Below are 17,293 nucleotides of genomic sequence, written 5' to 3'. Positions count from 1 at the left end.
TAACTGCGTTTGGTAATTTCTTTGTGAGATATCCTCTGTGTCTTCTAATTTTGATATTGTTGAACCTTTATTCTTCAGTTAATGTTTTTTGGTTTCAGCTTTTGAAGGCTGTGTAATGACCCTATTGTTAGAACACACAGTGTGAAGGAATATGGTAGGTCAGTTTTTAATCTCCTTTCCCCTCTATAACTCTGTGAAGGAAGCTTGGAACAGCAGCCTCCTTTTCCACTCCAGTAGACCCTATCACTGCTTCAACCAAGGCCTGGGACCTGGCGCTCTGGCAGCACCTGAGGCCAAAGCAGACGGAAGAGGGAACAGGAAGCTAAAGGTTAAAGTAGCAGCAGCCGCTGTAGGACAGAGATAGATGAACAATACTCCAAAGGATCAATCAAGTACTCGTAACCACAGCAGATCATCTTTCTTAAGCAGCATTACTGCTGCACCACTTTGTCCCTGCCCCCATAAACCGCATTACTCCACCGCCTATGAGGCACATTTTTTTGCCAGATCTATAGAAATGAGCAGACTGAGAAGAACGAGGACGGAAACATGAGAAGAAAAATGAGCTCCTGTGGAAGCTAGACTGAGAGAGAGAGAGTGAAAGAGATAGATAGAGAGAGAGAGAGAGCGTGGGGGTGGGTGGATGGGGTAGTGGGAGGCTGTATTGATTGTTTTCACTTTGGTGTAATTGCAATTAAAGGTTGCAAACAGCCCAGTGGATCAGTTTCACTGCTGTCACCCAGCAGGACACATGGAAGCATTGATGCATCCCTCCACATTTCCCTGGCCAGCAGGGAGAAGTGCTAATACACTGTCAGCTCTAGTAGGCTGTATAGATTATTGCTATGCCTTGCAGTAATCTAGTGCTGCAACTCCTTAAACCTTACATATAAACAAGTTACACCACTACAACAAAGAGTTGAAAGACAAACCAGTGTTAATGAGTTGGTATACTCTTAGGTGCTGTGAGATGGTGCAAATGGTGCTGTTCTGTTTTTATTTGTGGGCTTGACAGATGTTCATCAAGTGCAAGAGTGTTATGTAGGTAATCACAGAGAGCCTTCTGTAAAACCTTTGTGTTTCAAGGAATTCGGTGTTATCTTAGACAACCCAGGAATCTTGTGTCTCGGGGCCGAGCGGCCTGTACTGAACAGGACTCAGGTGCAGAAACAGCAGATGATGTAACAATTTATTAGGCGTAAGTGCAAAAAAACGTAGCAAAAACAAAACAATAAGACGTGGAGTTTGACAAGGCGGGGCCTGGGAAACGTGGCTAGGGCGAGGGAATGAGGCCTGAGATGCAGAGTGGAGCTGAGCAGGGAACAGTCACACTGAAGAGAGAAGATAATGAGTTAGGGAGGTAGTGGAGGCAGCTCTGAAGTGGCAAGTTGTAAGGGTAGCAATTCTTACTTGCAGTAGGGGACATGGAGTGTTGAGAGGGGGGTGAGAGAATCCAAGGGGGGGCTGAGTGGCGTGGAAAGGCTGACTTGAGATCCAGGGCTTCAGATGGAGTGTGATGGCAGGAGGGCAGGCAGGTGAGGCACAGAGAGATTTTCAAAATGATTGCCTGGTATCCTGAGTCCGGAGGTGGAGCGTGAGCCAAGGTGAATGCAGCAACTGCAGCACAAGAGAGTGGTTAACAAGATAAAGCACAGCAAGAACTTGAAGTATAAGGCCTGTTACCAACATGTGTTGATGACGAACTGGCAGCGAATGAACATCAACGTGTGGCTTAAATCCCTCTGGCTTGATTGCCTGCAATAGGCTCCAGGTGTGCAGGAGCTGGAGGAGTTGGCCCTGCCCAGGGGCAGATCCCAGGTAGGTTCAGGAGCCTTATGGAAATTCCAGCCACCCACTGCAGACCATGACATCTTGTGCCCATCAGGAAAACAAAAATAAAAGACAGGACTGCATTGCCAGTGACTAAATAACAATGAAAACTACAACTCTGTTAAACTTTGTCCAATAAGACTTCAGGGAATATATTAAATATTAGTAGAGCAAGTTAATGCTATGCTCACGTGCAAGAAGCAATGATGCAAAAATGTCTGCTCTGTTTGTCTGCACCTGCAGATTTCACAGGATTGTGTACAGTTCTGTAAAAAAAAACACTACACACACCTAATGAATCAGTAACTTGTAAAACCATCTTTAGCAGCAATAACTTGAAATAATCTTTTTTACGAATATGAATTTAGGCCCAGTCTTCTTCACAATGTTGTTTCACTTCATTAAGGTTTGCAGGCATTAATCCACAGCTCTCTTCAGGACCATTTTAAGGTATTTGTATCAGGTTGAGGCCTGGACTGATGGGGTCTTTGCAGCATCTTGACTGTTTTTCAGTCATTCAGCTATACATTTGTTGCTGCTTGGGATTGCTGTTTTGTTACATAATACAATATTGGTAAAGCTTTAGCTGTTGGATTACAGCCTCACTTCTGGCTCTAGGATACTTTGTTATACTGTTACTGAAAAACAAGCCCAAATCATCATCATCCCGCCACCATCATGCTTGACAGTTGGTAAGAGGTGTTTGTACGAACATGCTTTGTTTTTGTCAGAAGTGGTGTTGTGCATGATGGGCAAACATCCCCACTCTAGTCTTACTCTTATTTTTATTTTTATTCTTATTCTTATTCTCAGTCTCCACTATGCTGAAAGGACATGCAAACCTGTTCTTTTAAGAGAGAAAGGTTTTCACCCCTTACAAGCCACTCTTCATAAGTTTTTGGGTTTTTTTTTTTGTAATTGTACTTTCAAGAACTTCATTTACAAGAAATTCACATTTTTTTGTTTTATTATTTTTTTTATATGTTCAGTGCTGTGTTTGCCATGTGTTCTACTAGTGCAAATTGATTAAATAAAAAAAAGAAACAATAATACAGCTTTAAATTCACAGGAAAAAGATGGACCGTAGGAAACAAAAAGATGGAATAGAAATCAAATATTTGAGCACCAGACTGTCATAAGTGTGTTTAATGGCAACTTTTGTACTCATGCTTATTTGGATTTACCTTAAACTACTTTATATAGCTCTTAAAATGTCTGAGTTGTCTGTGTCACACACTGTATTGCCTCAGTTTCCTCACAGAAATCCATTATCCAATGGTAAGTAATAACCGAATATCAGAATATCATGGAATGAGTAACTGTATTTGGTTGTAGTAACGCTAGTGGTTTCCTATTTAAATGATGTTTAAAACTGTCAGCTCCAGTCTGGCAAGAGTTTTTTAAATAGTGTCACATTGGCATAATCAACATTTACACTGCGTGATAGCCCTCCCCAACTTTCTATCACACACCCAACACACAATCAGGGCATCTCATCCATTTTTTTTTCCAAACCCCAATTTCCTGCTCGTGTATGTGAGACATCTTTATGGGAACCAAATCGACTGTTCATTAATGAAGGAAGCTGTATCAAGAACAAACATCTTTAATTAACACATCCCCAGTACTTCCTGTCTTTGATCTCCTCGTTTGATTTATGCCTCTGCAAGAAAAGGTTGGGGTGGTGGAGGAGTACACAAGAAGTTTGAAAAGGACGAGGAGAAAATAATGAAAGTGTGGAGCCCCTGTTGGTCAGGAAGTCCTACAGCATTAGGACCTTTCTCCTGTGTGTCAGGGGGGCAGCTCAATTACTAGGCAGCACAGCTATCTCTTTAATAGCCTGATAAGACAATAATCCAAAAATCCATACAGTTTTAATGACTTTCTGTCTAATTAAGGACTGTTTTATAAAATATGGACACATCAGAGGCCTTCCTATTGTTCAGTAAGCTACTGTTGGTGCTATCAGTGTGACTAGTTCAGAACAAGTAAAAGGCTTTTAAAAAGTATAATTATATGTATTTTACTTAGAGACTTACTAATTATATGTATTTTACTCAGAGACTTGCTGTGCATAAATCATCAAGTAATCCATCTGTGATTCAAATGTTGAATGTCAGAGGGGTTATGATGAACTGAGGGAGAGAAATCACTTTTACCTCAGTTCTCACACTGGATTTAAACACAGAGTGAGGAATGGAGAGAACTCAGTAGTAGCATTAGCGCCACACTACAGACTGAATTTAAAATCGACCTGCATGAATATTTGAGGTGTTCAAAGCAAAATCAGGACCACATCTGTCATCTGTCTGTATGACCAGGAATGTGTGTGTCCCTTTGTAGAGATGCCAAGTGTTTGTTAGTCTTTAGTCCCCTCTAGTGTTAGCCCATAATATCGTCCTGTTTTCAATTAGCTTTACAGTTCATATTTCTACTGTATCTATAAAATAATGTATACACTTACCTTGCTCTGAATCATGAATGACTCTTTATACTACAAACAAAATTAAATTACCTTTTTAATATTACATTTAGTTTCATATTAGTAAATAATTGGTACCATCTAGACATCACACTCAAGTATTCCTTTAGCTTCGTTTCAGTTCAGTTTTATTCAGCATAAATAAATAAATAAATCCAAAAAACTAAATTAGGCATGAATAACAACAATACAAATTATTGTCTTCTTTATTCTTCGTTTCTTTATATTTCTGACTTTAGAAATATTCTCTTTAATTAATATACAGACCAGATGGGCCAGTTGTAAAAAATATTGTAAAATATAACAAAAGATTCACTTTCCAGAGACTAACATGGTCAGTCACACTGTATTTCTTTTCTTAGGGATTTAAGGCAAGATTGATTAACCCCCCCCCCCCCCCCCCCCCCAAGAAAAAACACACATCCAGTACATTGCCATCCAGTTGTCACATAACAAAAATTCTAGATGATACTAGACACTAGAAGATAAAAAGTGAACCTGTTTTCCATTTTCATGTGTACTTTTGGAATATGCCATTACGCCATTGATGCCACAGCCGTTTGCTTTCCCATGCTCACTTGATAATTCATGCTGGTTCAAATGGACATGTGATTATGCTGTGATGTAAGTCTTCACAAGATCTTGCCCTCTCTTACATCAGGCACTTTATTTTAAGATTTCATGCTGCACTGTAATGGGAATGATCTGTATTTAATAAATCATTGAGGACATTGGGTGAGAGGTAACAGTGTAGGTTTTCATACGTATCTGTCATACATATATGATGACATTATGATATGATTTATTGTCATTATTTACAGAATGAATCATTCTTACACTCCTTTTCTGACTTTCTGTAAGCTGTTGCCCAAAATAAGTGTGGTGCGCACTATTAGCAAATGTATTCCTTTTAACTGCTCTGAACAACTGTGACTCATTTTATCCAGCGATAAAACTGTCAATCCATGTGACATTGTTCATTTTTTACCATATTCAACTGACCAAAGCAGGGGATGTTTTTTTTAACTGGCTGTGATAGCGCTGTGTGACACAGACCACAGGTACACACCTGGGTTTTGTCACAGGGGAAAGAGCAGTCACATTTTTCCACATCAGCTGAAGGTCAAGTTCAGCTATAAAAGAAGGAAAGCAGCACTGGTTCCTGCACAGACGTTTTGAGACTGCAAACATGCTCAGGTTTTTGGTGTTGACAAGTCTTGCAGCCTTGGGTAAGAAAATGACAGCAGACATTGTGATATATAACCATTCATTATTGATCCGTCTGTCTCGTTTTATTCTCATACTCTCTGTCGTTCCCTGTACCGTCCGTACATTCACTCAGTCACTCTTTTAGCGACGATCATTTTTCCTTTTCCCAAAAGATGAAAGCAAATAACATTTTCAGATTTCTGTTAATGTGTATAAACTGATCTTTTTTTTTTAAACTAGTGCTGGCCGAGCCCAAGTATCTGATGAACATTGATCAAAGGGTTGTAGGAGGTGAGGTGGCTGCACCCAACTCCTGGCCCTGGCAGGTAACCCAGTGTGACACATTCGATTGATTTTCACAATAAAAATGAAAGCATGTGGTCGTTCAGAGCCAAAATATCAGATTGTTAAATTAAACTTTAATTAAGCTTGAATGTTTTTACACAGAGATTTCTGTTTCTCCCTTAGATCTCTCTTCAGTACAAATCTGGCAGCTCCTACTACCACACATGTGGAGGAACTCTGATCCAGAGAGGCTGGGTTATGACTGCTGCTCACTGTGTGGACAGGTAACAAAATGATGAACTACAGGCTCTTTGGCTGTAGGAGTTTTAGTTTTATTTGGGCTTATTATGTCATTTATCATGAAGTGCTGAAGAGGACCCAAATGCAAGGCGCTGGAGGCAGGCTTGAAAAACAAAAGGCAAGGGCTTTATTTTGGTTGATGAACTCCAGAAAAGAGAACAATCATAAATCCAGCAGCTGGTAGGAATGAGTAGGGATGATAGGTTATAAGTATACAGAGGGGTGACTGGTGAAAAGACACACTGGGGGGAAATGGGAGGCAGCTGAACACGATAAAAACTGAACACAATTAAGGGGGTTAAAGGGATACAGACAGGAAGTAAAACTGAAATAGGAAAGAAAATAAACCTACAAAGGATAAAACAAGAAATAACCAAAGGGGACTAATCCTAACCTAAATGCAAAGACCTGACAACAACTACAGGATAGGAAAATAAAAAGAAACTGACATATAAACTCAAGAGAGAGAGGATGATGACAGAAATCTTAGAAGTCTGGAAACACAAAGAACTAAACTAATCCCTATGAAAGCGTAAAGGAAACAAAAACCAGCGACCGAAAAAGAAGCAGGGTCAGACTAGAATGTAGAAGTAAAAACAGTATCCACACCCTAAATACAAAAACAGAAAAAAATTTGACAGAATATTAAGGCAGAAAATTTAAACAAACAAACATAAAAATCTGGTTTAACAATGGACATAGTAAAACTAAGGAAAACCAACAAGGGCCCTCAAAACCAATATAAACTCCTCTACAGTAGAGGGTAAAATGAAATTCAACCCCTGACTTGAAAGTCAATGGGTTACTTCTAACCAAATACTTAGTTATGATTTATTGTGTTTCATAAAGCCACCAGCATGAGAAAAATCTTACAACCTCATTTGTAACTGTCACATCGAAAGAAAATTTGATTTAAAAGAAAAACAAACAACATAAATCAAACATAAACAACAGTATACTGCAGTGAAATCCAACTTATTGATTGCTAACAATGTTGTGTTTGTTTTTGGATGTTTCTGAAACACTGCAGCCCCCGGACCTTTCGTGTCATTCTTGGTGAACATGACCTCAACAGCAAAAGTGGCAGAGAGCAGGTCATAGCTGTCAGTACCATTTATGTCCACCCCCAATGGGATGCTAACAAACTGTCTCAGGGGTGAGAAGTACCTTTATGTCTTGTATTCCTAAGCATTTTTTTAAAAATTGTTTGTTTGTAGCTATTTATAACCTTTTTAAGTAATATTATGTTCGGCAAATGTGTTGATTTGGGGTCTGAATGTTACATTATGGATGTGGTGGGTCAAGGATATGAACAAAATTCGCCTCCCAGAACTATTTTGGTTAGAGTTAGACGATTTAGACAATTTTAGAGGCTTTACAAAACAAATTTTGTTAACTCTCTACCTTAGGAATGATATCGCTCTGCTGAAACTGGCCACATACGCCGACCTGAACAATTATGTCCAGCTGGGCTCTCTGCCTCCCTCTGGCCAGATTCTGCCCAACAACAACCCCTGCTACATCACAGGATGGGGGCGCACTGCCAGTGAGTTGTCTGTATGATCTCCTGTCAATATCACTGTCATCACTGGGTGTCTTCTGTAAAGACTAATGTACCTTACCATTTTATTTTGTCCAGCCGGTGGTAGCCTGTCTCCTGAGCTCAAGCAGGCCTACCTACCTGTGGTGGACTATGAGACCTGCTCCAGCCCTAGCTGGTGGGGCAGCACTGTGAAAAACAACATGGTGTGCGGTGGTGATGGAATTGAGGCTGGATGCAACGTGAGTTTCATTCTACAAAAAAAAAGAAGAAAACTATGCTGCCAGAAAGAAATACAGGATCATTTTACATAATTAAAATAATACATCTTTTTTTTTCCAGGGTGACTCTGGTGGCCCTCTTAACTGCTTGGATGGTGGAAAATACTACGTGCACGGTATTACCAGCTTCGTGTCTGGTCTGGGATGCAATACTTACCAGAAGCCTACTGTCTTCACCCGTGTCTCCGCTTTCATTAACTGGATAAACACTGTTAGTATAAAAGGATTTTATTATCAGAGATATTTATGAAATTATTACAACTAAAAATGTTTTATTCATTTATTGTTATATCTCTAAGGTTGCAATGCTTAACCAATTTGAACGTTTTCTGTTTTATAGATCGTCTAGTAAGCACAAGAATCGTTGATGCTGCAGAGACCGCATTCCATCATATTTTCATCTGTACAGACTCACTTGTCTGGTGCAATTCTGCAAAAATAAATGTAATTAACTTTGTGTGATGACTCATTTATCATCAGAAAGTTTATGCAATGAAAATGGCATTAAAAAGGTCATTTATTTAGGCTTAGACATCAGTCTATTCTACCCTGCAACAAGATGTGAATCAAGGACATTGGGGGAAAAGAATTAACTATCATTTATGAAAGCACGTAAATTATAGTGTTGACAGTAAATGCTTGGATACTGATGGAAAGTATAGAGGCACTATTTTTGTCACCTCTGTGATTGCAAAAACTATTTGAAACAGCAAAAAAGTCTGAGCTAGACAACAGGTGTATGTCTAACCTCTGCCAAGCACAGCTGAGGAGGACAAAGGTCATCTTTTACTATGAAAAAGAAAAAAAGAAATTTAGAATTTAGAGATTTAGAAATTCTGAGATGCCACAGGAATTACAAATTGTAATTATAATTTTTAGCTTTGTCTTTACTCATTTTTTTTTTGCCACGTTGGATTAAGGTTTCAAAGGGGTTGGAGGATGTACTGAGTCACTGCTTCCCCAGTTGGACATTATCAGGCACGGGACAAGGCCTGGGTGTAGCTCTTTTCATCTATTCATTTCAAGCTTATTAGTTAGATTAGGATAAAAATCAGGTGATTTGATTAAGTTATTCTCAGTATTTGATTTTTTTTTTACATTGCCCACCTAAAATGCTTAAATTGCCACAGGTGTAAAAAAAAAAAAACAGGAAAAAAAATCAATATGGACTGCCTCTACAAACATTTTTAAAAAATGAGTCGCTAGCAGGAGCTCAGGGAATTTGGACCCTCCCTTTAAACAGATTGGCAACATGTAACAAATGACATGGTGATATTTAAGATATATTTAATATTATAACTGATGCATGTCCTTTAGATTTAAGCGCTGGATGAACTGTCTATACAGAAAGTAGTATAACAAGAGGACCTGTGGGAGCGGAAGTAGTGGCTTATGTTGCCTAATGGCCTTGGCAAGTTAAGTTTCACACACTAGCTGAATCAGGACTGTGAAAGGTGCTAGTGCTAGTGCTAGTTTTGCCCTTCAGTATTGGTTGCAGATGAATCTACAGGTGGAAAGAATCTAAGATGCTCGTCTTAAATCTGTTTTATGATACTTACACAACTCTCAGTCTGTATTGCTTTGTTATTCTATGACGCACATTCTTTGCGTTCATGTACACATTTGTTTTACCATCAGGAATTTGAGATAGCTGCTTTCACTGCTTTCCAAATGTTAGAAGGTTCTAGAGCTAAGGTATATATATATATATATATATATATATATATATATATATATATATATATATAAACCCACTGTCATGTTTTTTTTTTAAAGAGGCTAGTGTTTGTAGCCTCACACTTATACTTGCATACTAACTCTTGGTAAGCAAACAAATACTGTAATTCAATTAATTAAATAGTTAATTTAATGTATTAATGTCTTAAATAATCAGGCCCCATCTTATCTTAAGGACCTTGTAGTACCATATCACCCCATTAGAGCACTTTGCTCTCACACTGCAGGCTTACTTGTTGTTCCTAGAGTATTTAAAAGTAGAATGGGAGGGAGATGCTTCAGATTTCATGCCCTCTTCTGTGGAACCAGCTTTCAGTTTGGATTTGGGAGACAGCCACTATCTCTACTTTTAAGATTAGGCTTCAAACTGTCACAGAACGGCTGTGTGCAGGCAAGGGAAGGACCCAAACACAAACTCACAGAGACAAAGGTAAACTCAAAAAACACAGTTTTATTGCTAGTGTAGGGGGACAATACAAACAATACAAAACTAAACTGGGAAAACTAAAGCACAAGGAGCCACAGGGAAAATCACACAGCTACGAGGGAGGACGCAATGCTGACAAAGAGAAACATGGGGCTTAAATACACAGAGGGATAACGAGGGGGAATGAGCCACTGGAGGAGAGCACAGCTGGGAGTAATAACGCAGGACGAGACAAGGGAAGCAAAACTAGAAACATTAACATAGGACAGACTGTGAAAGTAAAACAGGAAACACACTGACTGAACTCAAAACATGTAAACTTAACAGCAACTGAGACAGAACATAGGGACCTGAAACATGGGACAGAAAGGCAAAGTAGACACAACATGAACATAACAACGCCCACAGGGAAAGAGCAAAACAGAACACAGAAGCACAGGACCTCTTTCAAAATAAAATAGGAAACAATGAAACACTGACATGACTACATGACCTTGAAAACATAAGAAACAGACATGAAACACATGAAGGGTAAGGGAGACTTAACACAAGGGTTGAAAACACAAGGGGAATATAATAAGCAAATGAACATAGAAAATCTAATAAGCTTAAACATACACTATAAACATCAAAATGAACTAAAACTCAAAACGCTGGGTCATAAGACCCAGGATCGTGACACAAACTTTCCTTTTTGCTAAAGCATATAGTTAGGGCTGGATCAGGTGACCCTGAATCCTCCATTAGTTATGCTGCAATAGACGTAGGCTGCTGGGGGATTCCCATGATGCATTGAGTTTTTCCTTTTCAGCCACCTTTCTCACTCACTATGTGTTAATAGACCTCTCTGCATTGAATCATACTTGTTATTAATCTCTGTCTTTCTTCCACAACACGTCTTCTATCCTGTCTTCCTTCTCTCACCCCAACCGGTTGCAACAGATGGCCCCGCCCCTCCCTGAGCCTGGTTCCCCCGAAGGTCTCTTCCTATTAAAAGGGAGTTTTTCCTTCCCACTGTCACCAAAGTGCTTGCTCATAGGGTCATTTGATTGTTGGGTTTTTCTCTGTATGTGTTATTGTAGGATCTAGCTTACAATATAAAGTGCCTTGAGGTGACTATTGTTGTGATTTGGCGCTATATAAATAAATTTGAATTGAATTGTTTATTTGCTGCCAACAGTGCTAACACTTTGACAAACGATGGTACGCGCTCTTATAGTTTGTTCCTCTGCGCGTACCCATACATATGTATGGTCTATGGTATTGATCAAAAAGCTCCTTTCATTTCATCACAAGGAGACTGGTGGGCCTCCAAGCTGCAGGGCTAAAAGCATTTGGCATGCCAATGGGATAGACAGCTTTGTGTCTTTTATGAGATTTAGTATGCCCCAGAAGAATGTTCTGCCTACTACATGACATGAATGAACTGGGTAACTAATGGAAATGTAATGAAAAATAAAGAGAAACTAATAAAGGCTGTTAAACAGCTTCACTTTGTTTTTTGACAGCACATTCAATAAAATACAATCTTTTCTAATATTATTATTATATTGCGTAACACTTTATAATGTCACACCATTAAACATTAGTAAGGCATTAATAAGTGTATTAGTAAGTGTATCAGCAATTCCTTACTAATGAGTAATGCCTTAGCATTAGTATACTGAGATTAATTCAATATATGAAATAAGTAATTAAGTATTGAGATACACATTTATATATACATAATGATTAAGATATGAGCTCATTGTTTGTGAGTGCGTTACTAGAGAATTTATATATACTCATTTCATACTGTAATTCATGGTTAATTCAGGCAGTCACTAGTTGTTAGTTAATTATTTTGTTCGACCTCATCTAAAGTGAGGACTACTTTTGCCTTATAAAACATATAAAATATTTATTGCTAGATAAAAACAAAACCCACCGGAGGTTTTCAGAACACAGACATGTAGGTAGGCCCAGAGTCTGCACCAGAATTTGTAAGAGGGGTTTAAGTGAGAAAGATACATTGAGCAGTTGGAGCCACTGCTCAGCCTAAATATATTAAATATATAAATTAACTTACATATACATATAAATTTCTTCATATTACAGTGTATGTCTAATTTGAAACATTTTCTTTAATCCTCTTCGTTGTTGTTGTTGTTGTTGTTGTTTTATATGATGGTGGAGTTTTTTTAAGTCCTGATGTTAGTGCTGATTCAGCTGCCAGATTGGATTTGAATAGAATATAATAATCTATCTAATCTATCTCTGCTTTGATTGATTGATATACTAAAGTGTTTTCTTCTTTCATGAACAGAATTTTCTCAGAGCTAAGCTTGATAAGTTTCTCTTGTTGCAATTTCCCTGGTCAAATCTTCAACCAATAATTGATAAAAACCAACGTGGCATCTGAATGATGTCTTTTATAACACAGATCAATTACAGTTGGATCTTGTGGATTGCAACATTTATATTTCTGATGAATGAACATCCACATTTCTAATAAAATTCCCGATGCCTAAAAGTTTTATTAGACCTCTTAAAACTTCACATCCGAAAGCTTTATGATAGAACAAATGCAGAAACAGAGGGGCTTTACCAAGCACACCAAAGGGCATTTTTATGTTATTTTATTTATGTATTATTATTCATTCATTTATTTTATTTTATTTTTATTTTTTTAAATATAAAGCATAATGTTCTGTTTCTGGCAGCCAGTTCAGTTTCTCTTGTCTTCGTTTCTTTTGTTTTTCCTTGTTTGCCAAAATTGTTCTGTTTAATAAACATAAATATTGTGTTACCCTTTTCTGTTGCCTCTCTGGTGGTTCAGTGACATTTTAGAAGTAAAAGGCTGGGGCTTAACAAACTTGCACAGTAGATAACTGTGTGCCTATAGTGGGAACAGCACACATGTTGCAGCTAGGGTGTAGTCAAAATTCAAAAAGCACTTAAGAGTCAAAGTGACAGTAACAGGAGATATTGATTGCATTTCATATGTCTTAAATGTTTTCACATTATCTGTATCATCTTTTTAGAAGTACAGCTGAACCTTTTTGTTATGCCTTTTTATGTAAAATCTGAGAAATGTTACAGCTTTTTTTTTTACTGTATCTTTAACTCAACCTTGAAACACCAAAGTACTGTCCATGCATATATTTTAAAGCAGGGCCTGTGGGGAGGTTAAATGAACCTAAATGAACCTGGATTTACTTGGATATTAGTTATATGCTCCCAGCTATGCTTTTATTTTTACAGGATAGCTGCTGTGTATGATTCCAGCAGTGATCTTTAAAGCTAAAAGGAATTTCTTGTACACACTAAATGAAAAGTGTTTTATTCATCTCGTGTTTTACTTTTTGCTAAATTCATTTAAAGTAAAGACATTTATTTTGTTTATAAACAAAAATCGCACACAATAAATCTCATAAAAAATGTAACTTACCTCACTTCAAGTACAAGCTCTGAATATAGGTTTACAGAATTTACATTTTAATTACTGGTATATTAAATGGAGATATTGTTCACTGTGTGAATGCTGTCTGTGAGCCACGTGTGCAGAACAAGCTCATATCAGACCTGCAGTGTTCTCTTTGAGAAAAGTAAATAATCGAGCTCAGCATGTCCAGCATGTGAAGTTAGTGCATGGAACGCAAAAGTGGTGCTGTAGATAACAGGCACGTATTGATTATCGTAATGCTTTTCTTTCTGGGCTACCAAAGAAAAGTTTCAGAGGTCTACAGATGGTGCAAAATGCAGCTGCTCGCATTTTAACAAGAACTGGGAAATTTGAGCACATTAGCCCTGTACTGAGATCTCTGCATTGGCTACCTTGTCAGGTTCGAGCAGATTTTAAGGTCCTGCTGCTCACCTACAAGGCTTTAAACGGACTGGCACCTTCATACCTCTCCGACCTTTTACATCTTTACGTTCCATCCCGTGCTCTCCAATCTCAAGACTCTGGCCTTCTAAAGGTTCCTAGAGCCAGTGGCTGTGGAACACCCTCCCTCAAGATGTTAGGCAGGCATGCTCTGTGGAGGTTTTTAAAACTAAGCTGAAGACACATTTGTTCACCTTATCTTACAAGTCTTAATTCTATGGCTTTTAGTTTTTACATTTTTACTATTTTTAACTTGTATTGTGTCTTTTACCTGTATTGCTATGTATGGTAAATGGCCTGCATTTGTATAGCGCTTTACTCAGTCCCTAAGGACCCCAAAGCGCTTTACACTACATTCAGTCATTCACCCATTCACACACACATTCACACACTGGCAATGGCAAGCTACGTTGTAGCCACAGCTGCCCTGGGGCGCACTGACAGAGGCGAGGCGATGTATCACTTTTATTTTTTTTTATCTTTTTAGTTTCAAATAGTTGTGCAGCACTTTGTTTGAAAGCACTTTATAAATAAAGTTATTATTATTATTATTATTATTTATTTATTTATTTATTTATTTATTTATTTATTTATTTATTTATTTATTTATTTATTTCTGGCTAAAGGTAAGACTGTGACAATCCCAGTAAAAGGAAAATAAACTTATGTTGTGTTGTAGTGTTAAAATCAACATGACAAGTGGAATTTATTTTGATGCCTTGAAAATCGTACCCCACACTATCATTCATCTCCATTAAACCACATCCTTTTCTGCGGCAACACTTAACGTGCAGTACCTGCACTAAAGATAGAGAGTTGCAATATCACCTCTGCAGGGCATCATGAATATTTATCAAAGGGTTAATGTATAATTCTGGTGTGTGGCTTCGGGGTTGATATTGTAGCTTTTAACAGTGATCCTCATCTATAGCAATGAATATCCTGTAACCTGCGACGTACAGGATCCCTTTTCTGTTCCCTTTTCTCTAGATGTTCACCTGCATTGTCGTAGCTTGAGCTCAGCTGTCTTTCCTAATGGATTACAGGTCTGTGAACCTGTCAAAACAACAATAGATTAACAGCTGACTGCATTTTCACCACAGTCATCAACAGTGAACTACAATTTATGATAGAAGATAAATTGCAACAACTCAATTTTTCTGCTTATTTAAAATGACACATTTACAAAAAATATGACATTCATGTATCCATAATATTTAGTAAGAGTGACTGATTGTTTCTAGGTTAAGTGAGGAAATATGTAAACATATTAATGTCTAAACTTAAAGATATTAAATGACTGAGTAAGTCAAGTAATGTTGAAAAAAAGGAAACTGTCAGGGTCCGATCCCTGAGCAGTTATGGACTTGTTATATTATATGTATTTTTGGTGTTGCTGCCCATCTTCTCCATGTTTGTAGATATGAGTGTGTGTGTGGGTGTGTGTATGGGTGCAGGTGTGTCTGAACTCTTGTTTACAGGCGCCTTCAGGCCTGGTGGGTGTGGCCCTGCTAGGGGACTGGCCACACCCGAAGCCACACACCTGCTGCTGATCAGCGCTCGTCGGGGGAGCTACTTAGGAGAGTCTTGGAGCTCCCACCGACGCGGGATCATTGCGTTAGACTCCCAAGTCAGTGTGTGTTTAGGAGGTGCAGATTGTGTGTGCCCGCGGGGGTCAGTGTTTAACGGCTGCCACTATTGTTGTCCTACAGGAGGAACGTGGAGAGGAAGGACAGCACGCACAGGGTGTGCAGAGTCACGACAGCGGGGAGCACGAACACGGACGCCACTGGAAGACACACACGGGAGTCTTGGGGAGCAATTGTGCATCAATATTTACCACACTGTAAATAAACGCACTGTTGTTATTCAGAGCTCCCCGCCTGGGTCCTCATTCCCTACATCCCCACGGTCTGGCATACATATACATATATATGTATATGTATAAATAAAACATAACTGCAATGTCTGACCTTGGTTTCTTAAGTAAGGGATGGATAACTGCATGCTTAAACTCACTTGGTTATTGACCTGACAAGAGCCTGGTATTGATGGTATTGATTATGTTCAGAATATGTGGTCCAACAGTAGGAGTGATATCATTTGGAGAACCACACAGTTTAGCATTTAACACAAGTTTCCCTAGTTCAGGTAGAGTAATTGGTTGGAAAGAAATAAGCAAACTTGAACAGGAAACATGCACAAATGGATCTATGGGAGATAATGTAGAAGGTTTCAAACTGGCAACCTTATCCACAAAGAAGGTAAGAAACGTGAAACAACTAAATGACCAGAGCAGTCAACCACAAAGATTGAATTCAAAGAGATCAGACAGACGTGTGGACATGACCGGGGAAACAGACAGGTAACACCAAAGGGAACTAACATCAAACAAGGAATAACTGTCACGGACCCGGTTCGAGGGACTTGAGGTCCGTGAGCAGTGTGGACCATTATCATCATCATTATTATTATTATAGTATATGGTGTTTGTTTGGCCACAACTGAAGACCATCACACAGCTGATCAAGCCACGCTGGAGGAGCTGCTTTAAAGTGTGGTGGAGCTCTCTCCAACGCTGGATCGTTGAGTGACTACCCGTCAGTGTTTCCAGCAAAATCAGTGAGTGCTAGTCTGTCGCTGTTTAGTTGTGTGTTAACAGCTGCCTCTGTGGATTTCCCAGCAGGAGTGCGGGAACAGGAGAGCAGCAAGCACATGTTTCACGGGAGGGGAGACACGGAGCAGGAGCACTTAGAAAGAAACACAGCACGGGAGTTGGATTTATTGTTGTGTACTATTTACTTCACTGCAAATAAACGCACTGCATTCATCGCACAGAGTCCTGCATTTTGGGTCCTCCTTCCCCACACACCCACAGTTGGCCAGTGCGAACTATGACAATAGAACCAGAAACATATAGCAAAAAACTCAGAAGTGCTAGGAAACAAAACTGTACTCAAAGGATGAAACAGTAAAGAACTAAAACATCACTTTTAAAAAACAAATAAATCATGAACCCACAAAACTCAAAACACTGGGTCATTGGACCACCACAAAATCATTGTTACATTACTTTCTGCAGAGGATTTACAATAAGATGAAAGCCACTGTTTTACACAAAAAAAAAAAAAGGGAATGTCAAATTAAGTTTTGCCACAAAATAACTTAAGGGGCCTGCCTAATTCTGGAAAATATTATTTGGGCAGATGAAATCCAAATTTACTTCTACCCGAATAATGGGAAGAGAAAATTGAGAAGCAAATGAGTACCTCATGAGCACACCACATTATCTGTCAAACATGATGAAGTAATATTATGGGCATGTATGGCTGCCAGT

General features: G+C 38.7%; 1 protein-coding gene and 1 long non-coding RNA gene across 2 annotated transcripts; both read left to right on the top strand.

Moving 5' to 3' along the window:
* The first annotated feature begins 5,412 nt into the window (after positions 1-5,412).
* LOC146517938 (elastase-1-like) lies at positions 5,413-8,384 on the top strand. Its single transcript, XM_085158673.1, has 8 exons — positions 5,413-5,541; positions 5,762-5,847; positions 5,990-6,090; positions 7,137-7,262; positions 7,516-7,652; positions 7,746-7,888; positions 7,989-8,138; positions 8,268-8,384. The coding sequence occupies exons 1-8, from the start codon at positions 5,502-5,504 to the stop codon at positions 8,274-8,276; spliced, it is 792 nt and encodes a 263-aa protein (XP_085014799.1). The 5' UTR covers positions 5,413-5,501; the 3' UTR covers positions 8,277-8,384.
* Positions 8,385-15,264: 6,880 nt separating this feature from the next.
* On the top strand, positions 15,265-16,051 carry LOC146517937 (uncharacterized). The gene is made up of 2 exons (XR_014873976.1): positions 15,265-15,586; positions 15,669-16,051. It is a non-coding gene; the product is annotated as an uncharacterized LOC146517937 (long non-coding RNA).
* Positions 16,052-17,293: the final 1,242 nt, after the last annotated feature.

Source organism: Neolamprologus multifasciatus, chromosome 5 (genome assembly GCF_963576455.1).
Source record: "Neolamprologus multifasciatus chromosome 5, fNeoMul1.2, whole genome shotgun sequence".
Classification (NCBI taxonomy): Eukaryota; Metazoa; Chordata; class Actinopteri; order Cichliformes; family Cichlidae; genus Neolamprologus; species Neolamprologus multifasciatus.
This window is presented reverse-complemented; position numbering and strand designations above follow the sequence as displayed.

Excerpts from the sequence above, each read along its gene's own strand:
- LOC146517938 (XM_085158673.1), top strand. The coding sequence starts at position 5,502 with ATGCTCAGGTTTTTGGTGTTGACAAGTCTTGCAGCCTTGG. Across the intron at positions 7,263-7,515 it reads GCTAACAAACTGTCTCAGGG|GAATGATATCGCTCTGCTGA; the intron begins GTGAGAAGTACC and ends TCTCTACCTTAG. Across the intron at positions 7,653-7,745 it reads AGGATGGGGGCGCACTGCCA|CCGGTGGTAGCCTGTCTCCT; the intron begins GTGAGTTGTCTG and ends TATTTTGTCCAG.